At 46.0% G+C, this 25,791-nt stretch overlaps 1 protein-coding gene across 3 annotated transcripts in view; it reads left to right on the top strand.

Annotated features, from left to right (window-relative positions):
- The window catches only part of C9orf72 (C9orf72-SMCR8 complex subunit), a 338,230-nt gene extending 312,801 nt beyond the window's left edge, over window positions 1–25,429 (top strand). For all 3 annotated transcript variants that reach the window (XM_078676720.1, XM_078676718.1, XM_078676719.1), the window contains exons 9-10: window positions 24,870–24,979; window positions 25,068–25,429. In XM_078676720.1, coding sequence (XP_078532846.1) covers window positions 24,870–24,979; window positions 25,068–25,254 — 297 coding nt within the window. In that variant the 3' untranslated portion in view covers window positions 25,255–25,429. The remainder of the gene's footprint in view (window positions 1–24,869; window positions 24,980–25,067) is intronic.
- Window positions 25,430–25,791: the final 362 nt, after the last annotated feature.

The raw sequence follows: 25,791 nt of genomic DNA, 5'->3' as shown, positions 1-25,791 counted from the left end.
AACCTGGCCTTATTTATTTATTTATTTATAAAGTTTTATATAGCGCGAACTTCCTTGAAGGTACATGCTTTAGGAGTTTATTACAGATGGCCATCTCTGAATATTTTCAGAGAGCTCCTCCGGGAACTTGGCAAACTAGAGAAAAGCGACCAGGGCACCAAATTGACAACCGCGACGTCTCCTCATAAACAAATTGAAAACACAAGGGGTAAAACAATAGTGCCCTAGAACGACTGAGATGTTTAGACGTGCGCAAATACGAAGTGAGATTGCACAAAGAGGGCGAAAGATCGGGTAGACTTCTGGCGTGGTTGGTGCACCCTGAATACAGGGGCTCCCCCATCACCCAAATCACGACGGCTGAGAAGACAGTGATACATGCGTCTAGGTCCAATAATGTGGCTTTTAGTGCGTATTATGAGACTCTATATGGGGAACCACACCTCAACGGCCAGAGAAGCTGAGAGAGTTCTTGGCGCCCCTGACAATGAGGACACTAGACCCCACACAGGAACTGGGGTGACCGGTAACGGTGCAGGAGGTGAGAGCGGCCATTAATGAAATGGACACCGGGAAGACCCCGGGCCGGATGGTCTACAGGCGGAGTTTTACTCTGCATTTGCACCGACCATAACCCCTAAATTAGAAGCACTCTATTCAGAGGTCTGAGTAGGGGACTGCTGCTGGATTCCACCTCAGATGCACTGGCTGTCACCCTTACGAAAACAAAGTCCTCTGCAGCACGTACGTCCTCCCCCTCTCCATGATGAACATGGATTTTAAGGTCTTGAGCAAAATATTGGCAATGAGGCTCTTACCCCATATGCCACACCTCATACATGGCGACCAAAATGGATCCATACCGGCAAGGTCCACCTCCGCTAACCTTCGTAGGCTTTTCTATATATTGCACCACCCTGACTCTGGCTTTTATCCAGAGGCCCTAATAATGTCAGTTGATTTAGAGAATACATTAGACTCGGTGAGGTGGGACTTTTTATACACAGTAATGAACCGGATCGGGTTGGGGGAAGGATGGGTTAGATGGGTATGTTTATTGTACACGTGTCCCACAGCAGGTTATGTTATGTTATGTTAAATAAAATTTATTGAGCGCACGTACGCCCGTAGGCTTCATGGCGCTATTGGAAGATTTGCAGAGACATAACACAACAACAGAAAGAGGCAGAAATTAACTATGGGTAGGCTTGCCTAAAAAGCCAAGTTTTAAAAGCTTGTCTGAAAGCCAAAAGGTCATCATGAAGTCTCAGTGTCAGTGGCAGAGAATTCCAAAGGGAGGAGGCTAGATAGTGAAAAGAACCGCCTCCCTGGCGTTGTTTCCTAATACGAGGCACAACTAGCAAGTTCTTGTGACCTGAGCGAAGAGCACGTGAGGGGATGTACCTAACAAGCAGGCTGCTAATAAATCCAGGGCCCTTACCTTGTAGAGCCCTAAAGATAATGCATCCAGCTTTAAAGGTTGCTCTCTGCGCTACTGGCAACCAGTGGAGACCGGCCAGACCAGGTGGAGGGATCTCGGATTCCTATGATATCCATAGGGGTACTAGCCAGGGTTGCCCATTTTCACCACTTCTGTTTGCTTTTGCTATTGAGCTTCTGGAGGAACTCTGTAGACACTGGAAAAAACCATTGTGGCTTGCGTTTAGAAGGGGAAACCCATAAGATATCTCTTTATGCCAATGACTTGTTGTTGTATTTGGGTGATGGATGTCAAGGGGTGATTGAGACCATGGCTTTCCTGGAGAACTATTCTGTTATTTGCAGGCCTTAAATTGAATAAATCAAAGACTCCTATTTTTCTGTTATTACACGGGAGCCAGCGCCCACCCGGCCTACCTCGCAGCCTTGCATGGTCTCCCCACTCTTTTAAGTATCTGAGTGTGCAGGTATTTCATACCTTGGAGGACCCTCAAGACCGCTATTTAAACCCGGTAGTAAGATCCCTCAAGACAAGTGTCCAATTCTGGCGCTCCCTGAAACTGCCAATTATGGCCCGCACAGCTCTGTCCAAAATGATCATGCTCCCTATGCTTTTTACTTTTTCGTGAACCTCCGGTAGTGGTTCCACCCTCTTGGTTTGCGAGCCTAGACACACTGCTGCGAGAGTTAATATGGGATGGTGGATGGAGTAGAGTATCCTTGGCGGTGTTGAGGAGGGCACCGGAGGATGGAGGATTGGGTGCCCCTGATTTCGAATTGAACTATCTATCCGCTCATCACCAGTGGTTGACCCAGTGGATGGACAGGAGGAACCTGGAGACACTGGGCTCCGTAGGCTTGGTAGATAACCAGGGACTGTTGTTGGCAAAACCTGTACAGCCACGGGTGGCCATCCTGGAGCCTGCAGTGTTGCTGCAAACTGCGTTGAAATGCTGGAGGAGGTGCCCCTGACGCACAGCCGGGACTCCCCTCTATGCACCGGATTTGCCCCTGGTGGGGTTCCTGCCCGGTGATACCCTCTCCCCATTCACAAGGGGTCAGTTGTTGGGATGGACTGAGAATGAGTGCATCCTCCTCCTTGTTCAATGTTAGTAAATAAAGAATGCTTCAAGGTTTCAAATTATGATTTTCTATTTTCCTTTTATTCATGGTTTTTGAGTTTTCATCATTTATTCAAGATGTTGCAGTATTCAGTTTGAAACTTTCAAAAGCCGACATGTGTTTCGCCCTTACAAGGTCATCTGGACCAGGGCTTCCTCAAGGCTGCAATAGATGTAAGGAGAAATTTATGATTCAAAGTTTAGAAGATCACTCATAGCCATCACTGAGTGCTCTGTGAAAAAATAGTTTTTTGTAGCTATTGTGCTATATGTTATCAATAAAAATGGAAAAGAGAATGGTGTGTTGATATTGTGATAAAAAGAGAGAAGGAAGAGCTAGAGGTGAAGAGAGACTTGCAGTGGTGATGGCAGCACGGGTTCAGATTGATAACATAACATAGTTCATGCATTGTTTTTTTTTTTTTCTTTTCCAAAACCTTTATTGGAGTAAGCATAGAAAAGTACAAGAATGGGCCTACAACCTCACGGGCTGGCCGCTAAGAACAAGGCACAGTGCATGTAAGGAAAATGTACACCCGTGGAAAGGCACAGCTCAAGTATAAAGCATTACTCTATAGACGTCACAAAACAATTTGCATTTTTATTTTTAAAAAAAAGGAAAAAACACAAACACTAAGGCGAATGGACGATAATTAAGGTCAGCCCAAAGAGCGGAGGGGACGGTGCCACGATCAGGAGAGCACACCCAGAGCCCGGAGGCTCCAATCAAGTCGGGGAGGGGGAGGGAGGGGAGCAGCGGGGAGAACCGGAAGCATAAAAAACCTGACGGAAAGGTTCCGGGAACTCTAGTCTAGGGAGAAAGGACAATCTCAGCAGTGCTGTCAAGGGGAGGGGTGCAAATACCCCCACGGTAATCATTCCACTGGCCCCAAACCTTCGTCCACGCCCTGGGCCTGCCCCTGGCCACATAAACCGTCTTCAAGCGAATGTTGAGGTTAGGGACGCTAGCCTCTGGACTGGGCTCTCCAATAATAACGAAAACGAAGTTTTCTCATTAGATTATTCAAGTTTATTCCATTTCGAACACTTCACATCTGTTCATTTAAACGTAGTATTTATTGCTCTTGTCAACATAATAAAAATCTTATGTTGTATTATACATCATTATGTAAATCCATGTTTTCAAAATACCCAATGCATTTCGGGTCAAACAACAGCCATGACCCTTCGTCAGGGGTCTAAAGAAAGGAAATCAAACAGGACCAAATTAGTCACCCGACACAATAACCAACGGTCTAAAAATATACCATGTCACATCGCTTTTAATCTCGCTGCATGAGAAAGAAAACGCAAAAAAACGGAAAAGTCGTGCTCAAACAAGAACCCAAATGCACCAGATCAAGGAAACATAGCGCCTGGCCTAAGAATGCATTAATGAGCAGAAGAATGCTCCACCTTCGTACTGTGAGAAAATCATCGTACTGTGAGAAAATCATAGCGCTAGCCGCTGCCTCTAAATCGAAAACGCCAGCATTACAAGGCAAAAGTATGAAACGAAGTCTGAAAACTTACAAGCTTATACTCGCGTTCGCGCTTCCATAGATTTCAGCAAGTTTACGACTAGCCAACTACCCTTGTTCTCATAGGATAAAGCGTGTGTCACGTGATCGCGGCTGCAACCCATCGCGTTGCGGAGCCGTGGTCACGTGAGTGGAGTATACTGGCTTCAAAATAACCCTGCAATGATAAAATTATGTCGGAGCTTGCCCACGAAGATAAGTCTGCACTCACACAGTTAGCACTGAGAAAAGTTGTGACATGTTGTTCGATACCGATGGGAAACTCAAATAAGATAAAATGAAACATAACAAATATACATGATCAAACCTTACTGCATGCAAAATTCATCCCATTACATATTGACACATGTTAAGGGAAACAGGACCTGGGCACAAGTCAATGACAGTGTTAAGTGAGTCATAAGACCCACGCATACTCAATGCGATCGTTCAAACCTATGGGCTGGGAAGAGTTCAGTTTTTTAACCCATTGGAACTCAGCTTTAGGTCTTTGTTTCGTGGGATCCATGTCTGGGCGCTGATGGATAACCTCGATCACCATGAATTTTAACTGTGATATTTGGTGATTCATTTCTTTCCAATGGCACGCTATTGCTGACTTGAGATTGCTAAGTCTAATATTGCTTTTATGTTCCGTGATGCGGATTTTCACTTTACGTTCAGTTTGCCCGACGTATACCTTGCCGCATGGGCACTTTATCAAATGTATACAATTTGCTGTGTCGCAATTACCAGAATACTCCAATTTGATGGGGAAGCCTTTGGTTGGATGCATCATAATGTTTCCACAGATAACGTTATTGCAATGGATGCAGTTGAAACACTTGGACATTCCTTTCCATGTTTTTTTCTCTTTACTTGGAGTGTTCAACACTTCTTTCAAATTTTTCGATCTTTGATATGCGAACGTCACATGATCATTGTATATATCTTTCAAATCGGGTTCATTTTGTACCAGGTGCCAATGTTTATTGATGATTCTTTTGATTTTCTCTGAATCTGATGAGTATTTCAGTACACATACAGTTTTTTGAGTAGTTGGTTTGATTTTGGGTGTCAATAGATCAATCCTCTTGATTTTGTCGACTTTAGCTATTGCTTGTATTAGAATATCATCCGGATACCCTCTTTGTTTGTACTTTACAGTTTGTTGCAAAATTGATTTTTTGGCTTGTTCTTCATCCGATGTTATTCTCTTCAATCGTGTGTATTGCGAAAAAGGCAAATGTTTTTTCAATGGCTCCGGATGAAAACTTTGAAAGAACAAACTTGAGTTTCTATCCGTGGGTTTCTGGAACACTTTGGTACTGATCTCCTGATTGGCAATGTTAATTTGTACATCAAGGAAAGATATCGAGTCTTTGGATATGGTGTGTGTGAATTTGATCCTCTCATTTTGATCATTAAGTATCTTAATATTGTCTTCCAATTTTTCTCTAGAACCACACCAAATCAAAAAAATGTCATCAATGAATCTCTTAAACATGGTGAGACCTTCAATCCATGTTCGATTGCCAAGTATTTACGACGTCGTGGCATTGTACACTTCCATCCCACACAAAGAGGGCATTGAGGCTCTTGAATGGAGCTTATTACACAGTGATTTAGAAGAACACCAGAGAGTTTTGGTTTTGGAACTGATGCAGTATGCACTGTATCACAGTTATTTCGAATGGAATGGAGAATTTTATAATCAATCCAACGGAACATCAATGGGCTTTGGGGGGGCCCCCTCATATGCTAATATTTTCATGCAAAAATTCGAAAGAGATAATATGCTTGGCAATCGAACATGGATTGAAGGTCTCACCATGTTAAAGAGATTCATTGATGACATTTTTTTGATTTGGTGTGGTTCTAGAGAAAAATTGGAAGACAATATTAAGATACTTAATGATCAAAATGAGAGGATCAAATTCACACACACCATATCCAAAGACTCGATATCTTTCCTTGATGTACAAATTAACATTGCCAATCAGGAGATCAGTACCAAAGTGTTCCAGAAACCCACGGATAGAAACTCAAGTTTGTTCTTTCAAAGTTTTCATCCGGAGCCATTGAAAAAACATTTGCCTTTTTCGCAATACACACGATTGAAGAGAATAACATCGGATGAAGAACAAGCCAAAAAATCAATTTTGCAACAAACTGTAAAGTACAAACAAAGAGGGTATCCGGATGATATTCTAATACAAGCAATAGCTAAAGTCGACAAAATCAAGAGGATTGATCTATTGACACCCAAAATCAAACCAACTACTCAAAAAACTGTATGTGTACTGAAATACTCATCAGATTCAGAGAAAATCAAAAGAATCATCAATAAACATTGGCACCTGGTACAAAATGAACCCGATTTGAAAGATATATACAATGATCATGTGACGTTCGCATATCAAAGATCGAAAAATTTGAAAGAAGTGTTGAACACTCCAAGTAAAGAGAAAAAAACATGGAAAGGAATGTCCAAGTGTTTCAACCGCATCCATTGCAATAACGTTATCTGTGGAAACATTATGATGCATCCAACCAAAGGCCTCCCCATCAAATTGGAGTATTCTGGTAATTGCGACACAGCAAATTGTATATATTTGATAAAGTGCCCATGCGGCAAGGTATACGTCGGGCAAACTGAACGTAAAGTGAAAATCCGCATCACGGAACATAAAAGCAATATTAGACTTAGCAATCTCAAGTCAGCAATAGCGTGCCATTGGAAAGAAATGAATCACCAAATATCACAGTTAAAATTCATGGTGATCGAGGTTATCCATCAGCGCCCAGACATGGATCCCACGAAACAAAGACTTAAAGCTGAGTTCCAATGGGTTAAAAAACTGAACTCTTCCCAGCCCATAGGTTTGAACGATCGCATTGAGTATGCGTGGGTCTTATGACTCACTTAACACTGTCATTGACTTGTGCCCAGGTCCTGTTTCCCTTAACATGTGTCAATATGTAATGGGATGAATTTTGCATGCAGTAAGGTTTGATCATGTATATTTGTTATGTTTCATTTTATCTTATTTGAGTTTCCCATCGGTATCGAACAACATGTCACAACTTTTTTTCAGTGCTAACTGTGTGAGTGCAGACTTATCTTCGTGGGCAAGCTCCGACATAATTTTATCATTGCAGGGTTATTTTGAAGCCAGTATACTCCACTCACGTGACCACGGCTCCGCAACGCGATGGGTTGCAGCCGCGATCACGTGACACACGCTTTATCCTATGAGAACAAGGGTAGTTGGCTAGTCGTAAACTTGCTGAAATCTATGGAAGCGCGAACGCGAGTATAAGCTTGTAAGTTTTCAGACTTCGTTTCATACTTTTGCCTTGTAATGCTGGCGTTTTCGATTTAGAGGCAGCGGCTAGCGCTATGATTTTCTCACAGTACGATGATTTTCTCACAGTACGAAGGTGGAGCATTCTTCTGCTCATTAATGCATTCTTAGGCCAGGCGCTATGTTTCCTTGATCTGGTGCATTTGGGTTCTTGTTTGAGCACGACTTTTCCGTTTTTTTGCGTTTTCTTTCTCATGCAGCGAGATTAAAAGCGATGTGACATGGTATATTTTTAGACCGTTGGTTATTGTGTCGGGGGACTAATTTGGTCCTGTTTGATTTCCTTTCTTTAGACCCCTGACGAAGGGTCATGGCTGTTGTTTGACCCGAAATGCATTGGGTATTTTGAAAACATGGATTTACATAATGATGTATAATACAACATAAGATATTTCTTATGTTGACAAGAGCAATAAATACTACGTTTAAATGAACAGATGTGAAGTGTTCGAAATGGAATAAACTTGAATAATCTAATGAGAAAACTTCGTTTTCGTTATTATTGGAGAGCCCAGTCCAGAGGCTAGCGTCCCTAACCTCAACATTCGCTTGATTTTCAAAGGCACGTTCAGGCTACGTGCGACGACGAGGGCACCCACCAGGAAATTTAAAGCAAATATTGTTGAAAAAGTTCACAGAGTGCTCAGGATAATATTATTTGTTGTCACATAAACCGTCTTCTCACGAAACATGGACCAGTCCATATTGTCTTCCCACTTCGAGACCTCAGGGGGCCTGGAAGCGCCCCAGAGTTGCGCGACATCCCGCTTCGCAATCATGTAACCCAGGGTAGCCCATCTGGTCTGGGCCACAGAGTAGTCAGTGGGCTCCCACACATTCAACAGACATCTGCGAGGCTCCGGCCGCAGGGCCACCTCCGTAACAGCAGTCATCACCTCAAGCACAGCAGTCCAATAAGCAGCTACAATAGGGCACTCCCAAAGGATATGCAAAAAGGTCGCACTCAAGCCACATCCACGCTTGCACAGCCCATCCGAAGAAAAGCCCATCGTAACCAGACGCGGACCAGTGACATAGACTCGATGAAGAATCTTAAGCTGAACCAAGCGGAGACGGGCAGGAATGGCCACCTCCTTGGGAGAAGAGAGCGCCGATTGCCAATCCTCGTCGTCCAGTTCCAACCCATCGCTAACCCAAGCCTCCCGAAGTCGGACCAGTAAGTCCGCCCGATTATTAATCAATTTCTTGTAAATCAGAGAAATAGTGCTATCGGGAAGATGCCCATCAAGGACACGGTCCTCGAGGGGGGAAGATTCAGGCAGGGCCTCATCAGGAACCAAGACTGAGGCGAGGGCATGTCGGACCTGCAGGTAGCGAAAAAATTCCCTACCACTCAAACCATATTCCGCCTGGAGGGCCTGGAACGACTTCACACAACCGTTCGAGTACACGTCACCCACCTTACAGATCCCAATCACATCCCAGCGGTCGAAACCCTTGGTAGACCAGAGTCCGCCCAAACGTTCGGATGCATAAAGCGGCGTCGCCAAAGTCAATCGATCCTCCCACCCCAAACTCACACTCGCAGCCCGCCACACCGTTACTGCAATCCTGGATGGGCCCACAAGATGGCGCCCGGCCGATCGGGAATAAAGCGCTCTAGTAAAGTCCCCACCCGGAAGCTGGAGTCTGTCCATCTCGAATGCAGGATTACGACCCGGGGAAAACATCACATGATTAATGGCAGACAACTGGGAAGCCCAATAATATCGCTTGATATCGGGGAGCGCCATGCCCCCGTCATACCAGGGGATGGTGAGCTTTGCAAGTGCGATACGGGGTCGCCCATCCCATATCAACTGCCGTTGAAGACTCTCAATCTCTTGGAAATAGGTCTTGGGGATAGCGTCATAGGAGTTGTGAAGCGCGTAAAGGAATCGCGGCAAAGACATCATTTTAAACAGGGCCGCCCTGCCCAGGGGAGATAAAGGAAGCTTGCGCCAACGGGCCACATCCAAGCGCAGTCTAAGCAACGGTGGGAGGAGATTACGCTCGAAGCGGAGTGTCGGGTCCAACGTAATAAAAATCCCTAAGTACCTGAAGCCCGACTGGACCACTTGAATAGGAAGTCTACTCGGCAAGGGGGGCAAAACCCCCGAGAGAACATATACACAGGACTTGGTCCAGTTAATAACGAGGCCCGAGTTGGCTCCAAAAGAAGCAAGAACATCAAACAGAACAGACAGAGATTTACGCGGGGAGGTGAGGTATAAAAGGATATCGTCCGCGTAAAGCGAAACGCGGTCCTCAAAGTCCGGAGACCAGCGAATCCCCTTGAGAGACGGTTCCCACCGGAGCCAGGCAGCCAACGGTTCCAAGGCGAGAGCAAACAGTAATGGAGACAAGGGGCATCCCTGACGGGTACCCCTGCCGAGGGTGAAAGGAGCCGAGACCCTACCATTCACCACTACTTGCGCCAGAGGTGCCGCGTACAACAACTGGACCCAACCAATAAAGTCAGGCCCAAAACCAAATTTCTCAAGAGCCGCCCAAAGATAGGGCCACTCCACCGTGTCGAAGGCCATGGATGCATCCAACGATGCCAAAATGGCCGGCTCCGTCAGAAGCCCCGCCCTCGCGATCACGCCATGAAGACGACGTAGGTTCAGAGCCGTGTTGCGATGTGGGATAAATCCAGATTGATCCGGATGGACCAAGTCACTAATGACCGACAAGAGACGGGTGGCCAGGAGTTTCGCCAACACCTTGGGTTCAACATTTAATAGGGATATGGGCCTATATGAGGAACAAAGATCACGTGGTTTGCCCTCCTTGGGGATGACAACTATCGTGGCCAGTCTCTGATCATAAGGGAGAATACCCCGTTCCCGGGACTCCAGAAACATGGCGCGGAGATACGGAGCAATCCTATCCGGACGCAACTTGTACAATTCGATTGGCAACCCGTTCGGGCCCAAAGCTTTGCCAGAACGGAGGGAACGGATGGCAGTAGCTATCTCATCAACCGTAAAGGGGGAGTCCAACGCCACACGGTCCGAATCAGAAACAATGGGCAGGGCTATATCACGCAACAGAAGGCGAGAGTCAACCACATCCCTCTCAGACACAGGGGTATACACCACACGGAAGTACTCGGCAAACCGGTCAACTATCCCAATCGGGTCCGTTACACTCACACCACATGCAGACTGAATCACGGGTACCACACGATTAGCTCTCTCCTTCTTATCCAGCCACGCCAGCAATTTACCCGCTTTGTCACCCACATCATACAAACGTCCCTGTTACTCCCGAAACATTACTTTGGCGGCATCCGTGACCAAGGACTTATAAGCAAATTGTTTCAGACCCAGGGCATGGAGCTTCTCAGGCGTGACACCAGATTCCAAGCCCTCCTCCAGTACAGAAATTTCCCCCTCAAGATCAACCACTTCTCTATTCCTCGCTCTCTTAGCCTCAACAATAAGGGAGAGGGCCTGCCCACGAATCACAGTCTTAAAGGCCTCCCACAGGGACACAGCAGATGAAACCGACCCCTCGTTATCCAGAAAATACGAGTCGAGGGACTTAAGTAAAAGGGTACGGGTCTCAGGGGAGGTAAGGTACCACGGATTAATGGGAGCCACCCTGCCCACTGCTTCCACCCCAACCTCAAAACGAAGCCAGAGTGGAGAGTGGTCAGAGATACCCCTGGGCAAGTGCACAATCTCACGCACCGCCGGGGACTGAGCCGCAGGCATCAGGAAATAATCCAGCCGAGACAAACTCCCATGGGCCCCGGAATGAAAGGTGTACTGCAGCTGCGTAGGATGCAAAAGCCTCCAGCAGTCCACTAGGCCGAAGGTATCCAAAAAGCCACCCAACCACTGCTGAGCTGCCGGGGTATCCCTAGGGGGGTGGCGATCATGAAGACCAGAGACTACCGAATTAAAGTCACCAGCCAGAAAGAGAGTACTATCAGGAAGGTCCAACAAGACACGGCCCAGATCTGAAAAGGTGGAAGTCTGCAGGCCGGGGGGCACATAAACAGTTAATAAGGAGAGGGTACGGCCTTCATACCGACCCACAAGGACAGCATACCGCCCCCGGTCATCCTGTATAACATCATCAATAGCCAGGGGGAGGGAAGCCCGAATGAGGATACCCACGCCCCTGGAACCCGAGGTGAACCCCGAATGTGCTACGAGGCGATAGCCCCACCTGTTCATTGCATGACAGACATTGCCTATCAAATGAGTCTCCTGCATTAAAACAATATCAGGAGACAAGCGTCGTATACATTTCAACACCACACTGCGTTTGATACGATCACCCAGACCATTAACGTTCCACGAAACAAATCTCAACCCGCTACCCCCCATCCCACCCGACAAAGCCCAAACCCCCCATCAATGAGCACGACCACAAAAAGAAATTCAAATACAGAATAAAGTCTCCTTGAACACAGAACACACAAACAACGAACTTCCCAACCACCCACCCCCCAAATAACAAGAAAACACCCCCCACCCTGCACCCCTGCAAAAAGCTAAAAAGCCACCCCAACCTGCAGTGTGCCTGTCGCCCAAGAACCCCTATTCTACACGAAGACCCCGGAGGAGGAAAGGCTCCGTTCCACCCGCCCCCCGATCAACAAATAACAAGAATAAGACCATACAGCAAAACACATATGAGGTAGAGGAACATAGGCTTACATCCCTGGAAAAGTCATATAAAACAAGGCATCAGTCAAAAACGAAACGTTCAGCTCTCAACACCACCTTCAGCACCGCCCGGGTGGGCTTCGGACTCAGTCTCAGGAGGTCGGTTAGGCAGGGAGTCCAGCCAGTCATTCACAGCCTCTGGCCGATCAAAAAAGAAAGTTCGATCTTCATACTCCACTCGCAGCCTGGTCGGAAAGAGCATTGCGTAACGCATCCCCAAGTCCCTAAGACGTTTCTTGGCGCCACGAAATCCCATCCGCTGCTTCTGGACCTGTTGGGAAAAGTCCGGATAAAAGTTCACCGTGGCATTTTCAAAGGCTACTGGGCCCTTCACCCGCGAGGCCTGCAGGATAGCGTCCCGATCTCTGTAGTGGAAAAGCTTGGCAACAATAGGTCTCGGCGGGGCGCCTGGCTTGCCCTGGCCCCCCGGAACACGATGTGCGCGCTCCACAGTGAAAAATTTACTAAGGCCAGACGGGGAGAGGTGATTCTGGATAAGATCTTCGACCAGGAGATCAACCGAGTGGGGTTCTGGATTCTCCGGCACACCAACCACGCGAACATTACAGCGACGTGCCCTGTTCTCAAAATCCTCCAAGCGCCGGGTCATGAAATCGTTCACCCTGCGGAGATTGCCAATCTCCGTCTGAATATCAGAGACGTCCGTCGTGAGGCTGGAAGATTTGATATCCAACGACTTCACCTTTTCGTTCGTCTTGGAGAGATCGGCTCGAATCAAATTCACCTCAATCGCCACAGTATCAAGTTTGTGGGCCAACGTTTCATACTGGTGGCCTATGGATTCCCTCATGCCAGCAATGGCGCCCATGATGTCCTGCAAGGAGGGCTCCGGCGACGCATCCAGTGTTTGGTCCGACGCAGTGGGACCGGGCAGGGCAGCTCCGGGGGACCCCTTAGAGTGGGTATAACGATCCATGACATTAGATTGAACCGGACCCCCACGCAGAGGTGTCTTCGTCTTGCGCGTCTCTCGGTCCCCTCTGCCTGCCATTTTGAAGATGCGTCACGAGCAATGTCACCAGGGTCGACAGATCGGGCACCAGAAATGGAGGCCCCTGGACCAAAGGACCACAAGAGGTGCAGCACCAGGATAGAAGTAGCCCACTCCAGAAACAGTGCAGCCAAGGGCCAGACAACCTACGTGTATCACGGCCGCAGCTCTGGCCCAGCCCTCTCACCAATGTCCCAGTCCAAGGCAGAAACGAAACCGAAACTTAAGAGGGGGACTCACAAGACCAATCCCCCTGCCGTTGTTGTTCAACTCCAAGACGGCCACCGAACCTCACCCAGTCCCGGGCGCACTTCGAGGGCGGAGCCCAAAAGTTCAAGTGAACATAATTCAGGCACCCGATGTCCAAATCCGTTTACGAAAAGTCCAGGTAGATCAGCCCAACGTCCTCTATATGAATCCTCGCAAAAATTCAGGATTAAATCAGGATATTAAGCCGGGAGCGGCGGGGGTCCGGGGAGCGCTGTGCTCACGCGGCCATCACGGATGCCCGCCAAGCTCCTCCAGTTCATGCATTGTTGGTTAGTAATATGTGTCATACGTTACGTTAGTATATTAGAGAATATTAGAGAGAAACTTGTCTTTAGAAGGTAAATCTGACTAGTTTATGCATTATTGGTCAGTAGTGTATGTCATTCCTTACGTTAATATATTGGAAAGACTTGTTTACAAAAAGTGGGTCTAACGGAGATAACGTCATGTTTGTTTCAGAGGTGATTTAATTCCTTGAGCCCATTTGTGTCCGATAGTGAGAAACAGTAATTATACAAATGTTTTTGAACAGGTACCTTTTAAAATTGTTAATAACAGTTCCTAGTATTGCTTTTTTGTTTCAGGTATATCTCTTATTTCAAACAAATCCAAAATCAGGAATAAATATCTAAAACGAGGGAGATGAGATAATATTACATTACATTGAGCATGAATATAGGAAATAGATCAGCGTTACTCTTAATAATTTAATGCAATCACATTGCTTCCTCGGAGCGAACTGGGCATGTAACATTCACGCACGTTTGTAGTATGGTCCAATTGGTAGAATTCAAAGGAAGGGCAAAAATTACTGCTACCTTTTAGATCATGTGTGGTGCGTGTCCCGATGTAATTCGGGTAAGGTCTATTATGAGCACCGCACCCATGCGGTTCTAAATTAAAACCCAAATATCATATAGGAGGCACACCGTAAGGCTAGGTTCTGGCATGTGTTATACGCATAATTTGTAAAGTAAAATTAGGAATTTTATGCTGTCCTTATTCTATATATTAACAGAGCGTGTAGATTGTTACCCTAAAGTGTTAGCAAATGCATGCTTACTAGCTGCCTAATACAGGAGCACGGGCACTTCAAAACGCATTGTTCGAAAACTCAAATTATAATAGAAGACAAAACGTTATAAAGCCGGGTCGTGTAGTTAACAGTAACAATTTTTTGGCAGAAGGGTATTTTATTGAAGGGTATGAGCCCTCCTAAGCTTACTTGGTTGTGCTGTGTAAGACAGCTTCCTTCTGTGTAAGATCCTGGTCCGCAAATGGTGTACCCGCATGGTATGCAGACACCATTATTATACGTCGGAAGGGCTGCTTGGGTTAGTCCATGCCTTTCTTAATGGAAAGAGGTTCCGCTATTTTTTAGTGGTTCGGGCTCAAGAGAATTTATGTTTATAAATGGTAAAAATTGACCTATTTCAATGTTCATGAGATAAAAATATTTTTTACTTAGTCCTATTGTTTTGTAGCTCACATGAGGATCCGTTTTGGAATTCTATAACTTTTCTTGTTTATTTTTGTATAATACGCTCAGAGCTTTGTGGCCGAATTGCTTGTTGCCATGGATGACAGCCAGGGTCATCATGGTGAGTGACTGCTTCCAACAAGGGGAACTCATCCCAATTGAAGGTTTTTTTATCCAAATATGCTCTGCCCCAGGGTCAGTTCTTGACCTATCACACCATGATGAGGACATCTGAGGACCTATTGCGGAGCGACAGCAGGAGCCAAAGACTCATGAGGTCCTTCCGGCATTGGTGACACTAAGGGCTACTCGACATCTGGTGAAATGACTATACAAGGCACAGACAGAGATGGTCCAAAACCATTAGATCATGAAAATGGAACTCAATAATAGGGAGAGATCTACTGGACAAAGAATGAAGTCCAGTTCTGGGAAGCACAAGAAGGGTGTCTAGAAACACAACATTTAAGCTCATCCAGTTTAACTATATACATATGTCCTATTTGACCTTCCACAGAGTGAGGATCATGTATGGGGGGGACTGCTGTTGCCCTAAATGTAGAGAGCCGAACGTGGGGTTTGCACACTTGACATGGGACTGTTCAAGTTTGCTGGGATTTTGGGAATTAGTGATAGGCTCCATCAATAAGGTACTGGCTCGCACAAGCCCCTGCTCAGCAGAAGTTTGTCTGTAGGGCTTGTTTCCCGGACCCAGGGTCAGAAAGGTAGGATCCAGATTTGCAGACTTGGCCCTGGTACTAGCTCGGAGACAGATGGCGCTGACATGAATGACAGGGATGGGCCCCTCAACAGTAGCATAGGACAAAGCAGAAGAGAGGACACTGTTGAGGGAAGATGCCAGAGGGGTTTGTCACCCCCCACTGGCGGGTATGTGGACGGAAGTGCTGCGAGCCATAGATGGTAGGAACAAAGTGGACTCCTATGGTAGTACAGATGAGGGGGCCTACCCGAGAGTCCCGCAGTCCCTCCCTGACGCATTGCATCAATTATTTGAGGTGTATTTGGTGGGGAAGTGGGCCCAGACATGGAACCCCTCCCTCGCTCATAGGAATATAAGGATCCTTAACTTAGTAATACGTAAGATTCCCCCGGGAAGAGATCAGATCCTACAGAAGTAGATGACAAATAGGCCCACTGAGCAAGGGACCCACGTCTGGGGTGGCGGAGTAAGCTAAAGAATGATGATGGATTAAACCCATATTAGTTGACTGGGGATGAGTGCTTGCAATGTTCAACACTCCTTCCATCATCATCTCCTTTGGTTTTGCGAAGTTCGCCCTAAGTTGGCAGGGTATGCCCAGGCGGGGTTCCTTGCTCACTTGCCACTGGATTCAAGATAGCCTGGCTGATGAGGGTTATGAACCCAAAACCGGTCCCAGGATGCTTGTTTCCGGTCCAGGGAAGACATGGCTTGGCAGTTCGTGCTGGACTGTTCCCATGAGGCACAGGGTCAGATTGATTTGCATGTGCCCACGGCTGAACTGGGGTGGCTGACTGAGCTAAAGAATGATGATGGATTAAACCCAGATCAGTTGACTGGGGGTGAGTGCTTGCAATGTTCAACACTCTGTCCATCATCCCCTTTGGTTTTGCTAATTTCATCAAAGCCAACTTGGATATGGTATGCTGTCGGGCCTTTCCTCCAGATTAACAAGTCCAGGATATTCATGCTATTATCGTGATGTTTCAGCCTCATTCCTGGGTCTCAATGAGGATGGGTCTGATGCTTGTTGGTCTACTGGCTTCTTGTATCCTGCTTGCGGACCTTGCCAGATGGCACATGCAAGCTCTGCAATGGGTTCAATATCTGATGGCATCCAGGTTTTGGAGGAGACTGCCAAAGATCTGCTGTGGTGGCTGCTTGACTACAATCATACCTGCGGCAGACTGCTCTCCCTAACTCACCCAGAGCAGACGGTGGTGATAAACGTGCCACTACTTGGCTTAGGAGACCATCAGGAAGAAGTGAAGATCAGAGAACTCTGATCTCCGGCAGCGACCCACTTTCACAATCGTTTGCTGGAGTTGTAGGCAATTCAGTTGACATCAAAGGCCTTCCTGCCCGCCATCAAAAGGAGGTGGATATGAGTTCCATGGATAACACTGCCGCCATGTGGTCCTGATGCAAGCAGAGTGGGTTGGGATCCTGCATTCTGTGCCAAGAGGCTCTACTCCTGTGGAGATGGCTGGTTCATCAGGACTTCGTCATGGTCGTGAGCCAAATGGCAAGATCTTTGATCACCAGGGTGAACAAACTAAGCTGGCTGCACGTAGCATTTCACGAATGGCAGCTGCACCCAAAGATGGTGCTGGACATTGGGAACAGCTCTGCACAATCTTTTCACTCTGCCAGGAACACAAAGTGTCAATAATTGTGAACATTGGAGTTCCCAAGATAGCTCTCCCTCAGAGACGCATTCCATTTAGAGTGGAGCTAGGGACCCCTGTGTGGCCTCCCACCACTACCTTTCCTACACTGAGTTCTGAAATATATCAGAAACGTCCAGGCCCAGATCCTCTTACTGGCTCTGGATTGGGCCAGGAGAGTGAGGTAATCAGAACTTCTAGACTTGAGCATTTGTCCTTCGATTAGGCTGCTACTTCAGGAGGATATTCTGTCGAAGCAGCAGGACAGGGTCTTGCATCGGGGTCTGTGCAGCCTTCACCTCGATGGCTGGGTATTGAGCAGCAGCAATTGGATCTCCTCTCATCTCCTTTCCGAAGTAGTTGATGTGATCTTGGCAGCCAGGTGTCCTTTGTGAGAAGGTGGGTTGGTATATTCTCTCCACTAATTAAAGTGGGCAACTTGTAGCAGTCCACACGCCCCTTTTGATGTATGAGGTCAAAGCTTACCTTTATTGAAACCTATCCTAGTGGTAGCTGTAGAGAGCAGCCTTCAGGCTTAATCTTGAAGGAATTTAAAGCAGCCTGTTTTACCAGAATATCACCTCTTAAATGACTAAATGAAAGGAGAACCACACAGTGTTTATATAAAAAATATGTATTTATTAATATAACACTCTACTAGTCTCTATGTGAGACTAGGGCACAAAGCACACAATACTGAATCAATAGAACATTTGTAAATAGCACAATACACAGCGGCCTCCACGGGGAGACCGAACCATATACTAAAAAAATGGTATAACAACGACTTAACTAGACACAGTGCCTATAGCACGTAGAATCGCTGGGACCCCAAGGAACCATGCAGAGGTGTGACGCATGGAGCCCACGGAGGACGGGTGCAGTGAGGAAAAACAGACGTGTGCTGCGTACAACTCTATGGGAAAGTCACGGTTGGAAAATTACAAGTTAAGGACACTTCTAAGAGGGCTTCAAGCAAACCCTTTGGAACATAGGAGGTTCTAAGGCCAACCCACCAGTGAGTACCGAAGTACCCGTGTTACCTATCCTAGAGGAGCCAGGTGCATAGGTGTCAAGTGTTGTCGGAAACCTTTGTCGCTTTCAATGGAGAGCTGCAAAGAAGTACTGCTGCCAGGAAGGCAAAGAGTGTCCAGTGGAATCCAAGCCTGGATTCAAGGTGAGAGTAACCTGAAAGCAGATGGGACAGAGTCTGGGTCACTTCTGGTGACCAGGGGCTCGGTAGTCGAATGCCCACCGATGTCGGGTGCTTCAGGCGCAAAGAAGGGTTGCGTGACTCTGCAGCCAAGGTGACCAGGAGATGTCTAGGACGACCATAATCAGGAGGTGAGCTGTCTCACGAAGGATGTTGAGAGCTGAGGGGTTGATGTCCGACTGGAGCACCAACAAGCTTTGGCAACTGAAACCCATGCGGTCAGAGAAAACAGGTTACGGTGTGGACCAGTAAGGTTCAGGGGACTCTCCAAGCAATGGAGAGTCAGGGCACATCTGGAGCAACCAGGTAAGTCCAAGAAATCACAAGGTGACCCTCAATAGGACCCACAGGGCAATGGACCAGGGAGAGCGAGGTGACCTTAAGCAAGTATGCAAAGGACCAGCCCACAGGACACTCATGGAGTGGAGGCCAGAAATCTTCAGCGCAAATACTGCTCGGGGTCAGGACTACACGGAGTCCAAAGCACAGGCTCAGGAATCGTCACTAAGCCTATGCAACTGCAAAACCATGCAGTGCACAGGGGTTCGCGTTGCACGGCCACCACAAGGGATGCTGGTCTTAGAATTGCTGAGATGGCAGATCGACCTCAAGGACCCTCAGGAACCCACCTCCTGTATTGTTGGAATCTTCGGAGTCCTCGGGAGAAGCAAACCGGGTAGTTGTGTTTCGGTGCCTGCTTTTACAGAGGAGTAACTCCTTTACTCCAAGAGAGATTCTTCAGTCGTGCAGCATCGTGAGGGTAGATGAAGTACTTGGTTTCTTCTAAGCAGAATCTTGTCCAGGTAAAATCTAAAGTCCTGTGATCAGGTAACCCACTTTATACCCATGGGAAGGGGTTGGACAGAGGGGTGCGTACACCTATGAGTTTTGTCCAGTTTCGTGCCAAAGCAGGAACCAATGGCTCCCAGAACTGGTTTGAGCCGGACTATGCACAGGGACACCAAATGTGCCCCCGGTGCAGACTTTCTGGCACTCAGAGAGTGCACCCACCCAGCCCCAATACACTAAATCCTGTCTGGGAGGTGGTTACACCTCCCTGTAACAGGATGCCTATTGTCATGCCTTCCTCTGCGTGAGCTTGGCTCAGCAGCAGGAGGGCAGACCTGTGTCTGTGGCTGGCAGCATCCATTTTGTGCTGCCCAAGTCGGGAAAGCTGGTACCGGGCAGACCGGTGACCCACATATGTCCCTTCAGAAGGGTGGAATCATACCTCCCACGCCAGTTACTGGTGTGGAGGTATGATTCCAAGGTGTTTAACCCCAAACATGACATGTTTCTATGCATCCGTTTTAAAGTTGGCATTTACAGCGAGGATTTAATGCACTTAAACATATATGTCTGGCTGCATCGCAGACAACCCCGGTGAATGGTCTCCGGAGGATGCAGAGGGGCTCTGCTCATGCAGGTGCACCCTCTCACGTAAAACCCAGCACCCTGCCTTCAGGATTGATAAGGCCTGCCATAGGGGTGACTTATAGGTATTTAAGTGTAGTGATTTAGAGAGATATAGTGAACCTATATCTCAGTAAGTAGTGCAAGCTCCATCTTATACAGTGTGCAGTAGAAGGCCTGTTGTGTCAATTTGGATGGCCTCTCATGGTTGGCATAATACATGCTGCAGCCCATGGGCGGCCTCTGGGGTAACTATGCCCTGGGTACATGGTGTACTATATACTAGGGACTGATAAAGGTACCCCAGAATCCAATCTGGAGTGTACCTAAAGTGCATGCATTGCCATTTAAGGGAGAAAGCAGATAGACTGGGTTCCTGGATAGCAGGATCCCAGTCAGACTAGTCAAAAACCCGCAAGACACTAGGAAAAAAGTGGGGGTAACCAGATCCTACCTTCCTACATCCTTCCTCTCAATCAGTGTACCATGAGCGCTGGGGTAAGTTTATGACTTGGTGCGTCACCCACCAGATGGACCCATTGCAAGCCAAACTGTTGGATTTCTTGTTGCTAGTTTTATCTCTGTGTGATGTCATAATGGTACTTCGATTTGGTTTTAACTTTCTTAATGTGTACCCTTTTGAAGACAATGCGCAGTTGTCCATTATGCTTCGTGATCTACAAAAATCTCTTTCTGGTTGTGATAATCTCAGCACGTCACATGAGTGAGCTTCATGCCCTCTTGGTCCAGCCACATTATACTACCTATTTTCCGGACAAACTAAGAAGTCCGGCTGCGTTCCTGCTGCCTAGAGTGATGCCTTTTCATGTCAAACAAGCTATCACACTTCTGACCTTCTTTGCTCTGGCTTAGCCCTTATAAGGGGAGGAGAGACTTCATTTCTAAGACCCCAAAATAGCACAGTGCTTTTACTTTGACAATACCAAGGGACATCAGGTGGATGATTAGGTCTTTGTGTGATCCCCTGAAGCAAAGAAGGACAAGATGGTGCAGAAGCAGACCATTTTACAATAGATAGTCATCTGTATTAAGATCTGTTACTCATTGGCTAAGAAGCACTGAGGGATCATTCCACCACTAAGGCTTGCGTTAGCTATCTGTCAGGCTCAGCTCTGTAATATACAAAAGTGATAGATGGGATCCTTCAATTAATCTCCACCACCGGTAATTACTCCGGGTCACATCCCAGTCAGGTGGATTGGGATGCAGCCTGACTAATTACCAGTGGCTGAGATTAATGCAAGCATTCTATCCAACAATGTTTTGTATTCTTCATTTACATGGGGATCAGTGCACACGTTCACAAACCACTATTGCCTTGACAGTCCCGTCCAGAGTGATTCCACAGCTCAACCATCTTGGGAGGGACTGATTTGGTACTTGCTCATAAGATGAAGAATCTGCGGTTAGAAGGCGTCATCAGAACAGCTACTTGCCTTTCTGATGCATTTTCCACGTCCTCGTTATGTGAAATGATCTCCTTTTCCATCTAAAATGGTTCCAATTTAGGAATCTGCTCACTGGTTTTTTAAATCTGCCGATGGGCTCCTTGTCTGAGGGTGCAAACAAGCTTCCCAAAAAAATCTGATGTCAGTGTGTATGGGGGTAAACAACCTTTACAACGCAACTTTTACCACGCAGTGCCTTTACAACGCAACTTTTACAGCGCAAACCATTACAACGCATTGCGCTGGGGGGCGCTCTAGGATAGGGAATGTGTTTAATGTACTATCCAACACCTTCCCTACTATCCACGGGGACTGGAGTTGGAACAGTAAATTAAACAATTCACTATCCAGCGCCTAAAAGCATTATGCTTTGTAAAGGTATTCGTTGTAAATACCGCGTTGTAAAGGCATGCGATGTAAAAGCATGCGATGTAATGTCATACATCCGTGCATGGGTGGTGCTTACATGCGGCTCCATTTGTCACTTCTAGAGTGGAACGAAGTTGATGCGGAGGCACACTGAACTACCTAGTTGATTGCAGGAGCATTGCTTTTTGAGTTTCCAGATCCAATCTGGCACCTGGGGATACTCGCAAGGTGAACAATCTGCAGTTAGATAGAGTACTAACCAGAAATAGCGTTACTAAAGGAAAGTAACTTGTTCAGTTGTTATGTCAAGAAATAGGCTCTTGGGTTCAACGTTAGAAGAAGATTGAAATGTTGTGGCTCATCACAAAGAAGGCTTCAGTCCGCAAATTGTTAGATTCACTCTGTGCTCATCCTTTTGGGTTTTGTTTGTAAATTTGGAAGGTAAAACTCCAAGCTGTGAATCTGACAGATGATTAATAGAGCATAAGTAACCCACCATTGTGACATCAGGTGTTACTATTCAATGTAGAAGACTTTGAAAAAAAGAGTAAAGCAGACTGTGTGGTAGGTCAGGGGGCTTGCCTGTCAGATAACTCCCTATAATTTCTACTAACTCTGTACACTACAGTATTAAATGTATTAAGCATTCAATAGCCTTTTACAAAGTCTGCATATGTCTGTCTTTTAGGACTCCCCGCTATCTTTTAACAGCATCCAAAATATAAATATATAATTTGCAAATGCTTAAAAGGTTCTAAGGAAAGTCAGGCAGGACCAAGCACAGTCATTCTGGTGGCTCCAGAATTGCGCTTGGAGGGTCTGGTACCCTGAGCATTTTCCCTCCGCTTCAGTTCCCCCTTTGGGAAGACTTTTTGTCCTGGCAACAGGCTTGGATAGATATGCTTTATTGTGCATGGTTAATTAAAACCTTTACAATCTCAAAGAAAGGAAATTCAATTTAAAAAAACAAAATAAAAAAACATGAATCAGATTTAAACGTGTTAAAACCAAAGATTCCGTCCATAAAACAAACAAGAATACGTAATAAGGTGGCAATAACACAATTAAGAAGGCTAACGTATTATTGAACAATCTATTTATCCTGGAAAAAAAATTAAAATGCTAAACTACCTCCCTAGCGGCCAAAAGAAGATAGAATTATGCCATCATACAAAAGAAAGTGGTTAAGTTATAATAACAGATCAGAATGTCCCTATTGTATGATCTGTGTCAGTCGTTGTAAAGGAGGGTCAGAGATGTCGCTCTGAACGTTCGTCCTCTGGGGTACCATTGAGCTCGTCCCTTTGACCATTTGCAGTGCTACTCAATTTATTCGGTTCTTTCTGAATTTTGAAGCAAGCCTCAGCTGTTTCGAGAAATTTTACCATTCGGCAACTCAGTTGGATGTCATCCCCTTTGAAGCAGGCTAGCACTGCTTGTCTGCAGGACCGTATCTTACGGTTGTTGAAAAGTGGTCGTAGGAGGACGCGTCGATTTTGGGTGAGCTTGGCACAAGTAGTGATCAAATGGACTGTATTTTCCTTACCGTTACCACAGAGTCGACATGTTGTTGGCAAATGTGGCCGTAACCATGGCAACAGGCTTGGGTTCTTGATCCAAACAGGCAGGGTTCTTGATCCAAACATGCACAACATACACCTTCATGAATGGTGACTGGGCAGAATCAGCTGAGCAGCTTTGGTCTCCCAGTGGAGGTTGTACACGTCATTCTGGTGTCTTGTAACCCTTCCACCAGGTCGATATGTGCAGGTCATTGATCTCGATTTGTCTCCTGGTGTGTGGAGAAACATATTCACTCTTTACAGGCAAAGTTCTCTGATGTTCAGTTGTTTGTCTTATTTTCGTCCCCACAAAGTGTAAAGTTATTTTTTTACTCTCAAAACTTTGCTCCTTATTGCAGTCACTTCTGTATGATGCATAAGGGAGCTATAGCCTTTGTCAGTTTACCCTGTTTACAACCTTCTTTCCTGAAAAACGTGTTTTTTAAACATGTACATCCTTTTTTTCCGAAAGCGGTGTCATCTTTTCTTGCGGGAAAGTCCAATAACACTTCCCACATTATTTGCTCCTTCAGATCCATCACAAGTGGCGGAGAAATTACTCCAGTTGGACTAACAGCACAGCATGCTAATAGTTTCTAGATTGGTAGGACTGGGGAGTATTTCTGTGATATTCATCCGTTCATTGTGTGTTTTTTGCTGGTACTGGGAAAGTGAGAGGTGGTCTAGAAGCAAACCTTATCCAAATGGAGTGCCTCTGCATCAAACTATGTTATGCCTTGGCCAAAGAGGAACCCCCTCAGAGCTTCATGGCTCCTTCCACTATGGCAAAGGTCTTAGCTTTGATGTTCTGTCTTGGATATCTACAGAGCTACTAAATGGTTTTCTATCCATAGTTTCACCAGGCACTACTTCTCAACTCTCCTGCCCACAGGGAGTGAGTCCACTTTTCAGAAACATCTGCACTGCTTTGGTACATATTCAAAACGTAAAGAATCTGTGGGTAGAAGTAACCTTCAGTGGAGTATATTTCTTTACTCTAGTAATGAATGCTTTATCTACCTTCAGGTTCTTTCCCCATGCCCATCTCCACATCGTGTTGAGTGTAATTACCTTTCTGAAAAGGTCCCAGTCAGATTTGCTGTCTTCATATTATCACATCAATCTCGTCGGCCACGCTAAGCAGCTGAGGGCATGGAAAACAGGGCGATAACTAATATGCATATAGGCACCTATGCACAGCTGTTTATTGCCATATGAGAAAGATCCACCATGGAAGCCAATGCCCCCATCTGCTGGCACAGGTCCAGCCTGGTGTTTGAAGTATTCAAAGGGTGAGGAATCTGCAGATACATACAATATCCACCAGAAAGAGAATTTCCCCACGTAAATGCCTTATTCTTTTGTTTCTCATGTGAGTGCGACTCCCGCCAAAGCAGATCATTTTACGTTTTGAAACCTATATGGCTTTTCGTGTCTGGATATTTGTCATTGCAATCAGCCTACAATGTATTTAGCTCTCTTCATTGTGTGTTGTCTTCTATGACTTGCATGACGGTACTATTCTTATATAAATGTCTTGGCTGTGATTGTTTTCACAGATATTTCTATTAAAACCTGGCTTATCTCTGAGGAACGTATTCCTGGCACAGTTTCTCTTAGTTCTTCACAGGAAAGCCTTAACGCTTCTTAAATACATAGAGGATGACACGTAAGTGTAAAATTCGCTAAGTGTGAAACTTTATGTCAAATGATCTTAAAGTTGTTCTAAGATGTGTTTGGATTTTTCCTTACCACAGACAAAAAGGAAAGAAACCTTTCAAGTCCCTGCGTAATTTGAAAGTAGACCTCGACCTGACGGCAGAAGGTGATCTAAATATCATTATGGCTTTCGCCGAGAAGATCAAACCAGGCCTCCACTCCTTCATCTTCGGGAGACCCTTTTACACCAGTGTTCAAGAAAGGGATGTGCTGATGACGTTTTAACTTGTTGACCCTGAAATGTATTTGTCATGGCTTTTAATGATCTAATGCTGCTTGTTTGTAAAAGAAAATCCATGTGCCGGTCGTGACTCACATTAATGCCACAGAAATGATGAGTGGTAGTTGAAATAAATGCATGTTTGCCTGAATGATAGAAAATGCCAAACCTAAGCCTTGATTACTGCCTGTGCAGCCTGTTTTTTCTGCCAAGTCTTCTTCTCAAAGCATAATTTGGAAAGACCAAGATGTAGGAATGGCTGGAAGGTGTGCTGATAATCAATGTATGACCTTGTATGTCAAAGGTAAAAATCTTTTCCAGCAAGGGACCCTTCTCTGATTTATAAGCTTTTAAATGTTTTCCTGATGCCACGCAGAACCCCAGAATATTTTTGAAGTCAAAAAGTTGTTTATTGCAATAATTTTAGAGAACAAAGAGAAGAATAGCGCCTTTATATTTTGCAACACCATGATGGACATCTTAGTTCATTTTTCCCCACTTTAAAGCTAGGTCCTCTCATTGCTTCTCTTATTGGAGAAGGT

This window comes from Lissotriton helveticus, chromosome 2_1, assembly GCF_964261635.1.
Source record: "Lissotriton helveticus chromosome 2_1, aLisHel1.1, whole genome shotgun sequence".
Lineage (NCBI taxonomy): Eukaryota > Metazoa > Chordata > Amphibia > Caudata > Salamandridae > Lissotriton > Lissotriton helveticus.
Note: the sequence above shows the minus strand (reverse complement) of the source record. Positions and strands in the feature narration are given on the sequence as shown.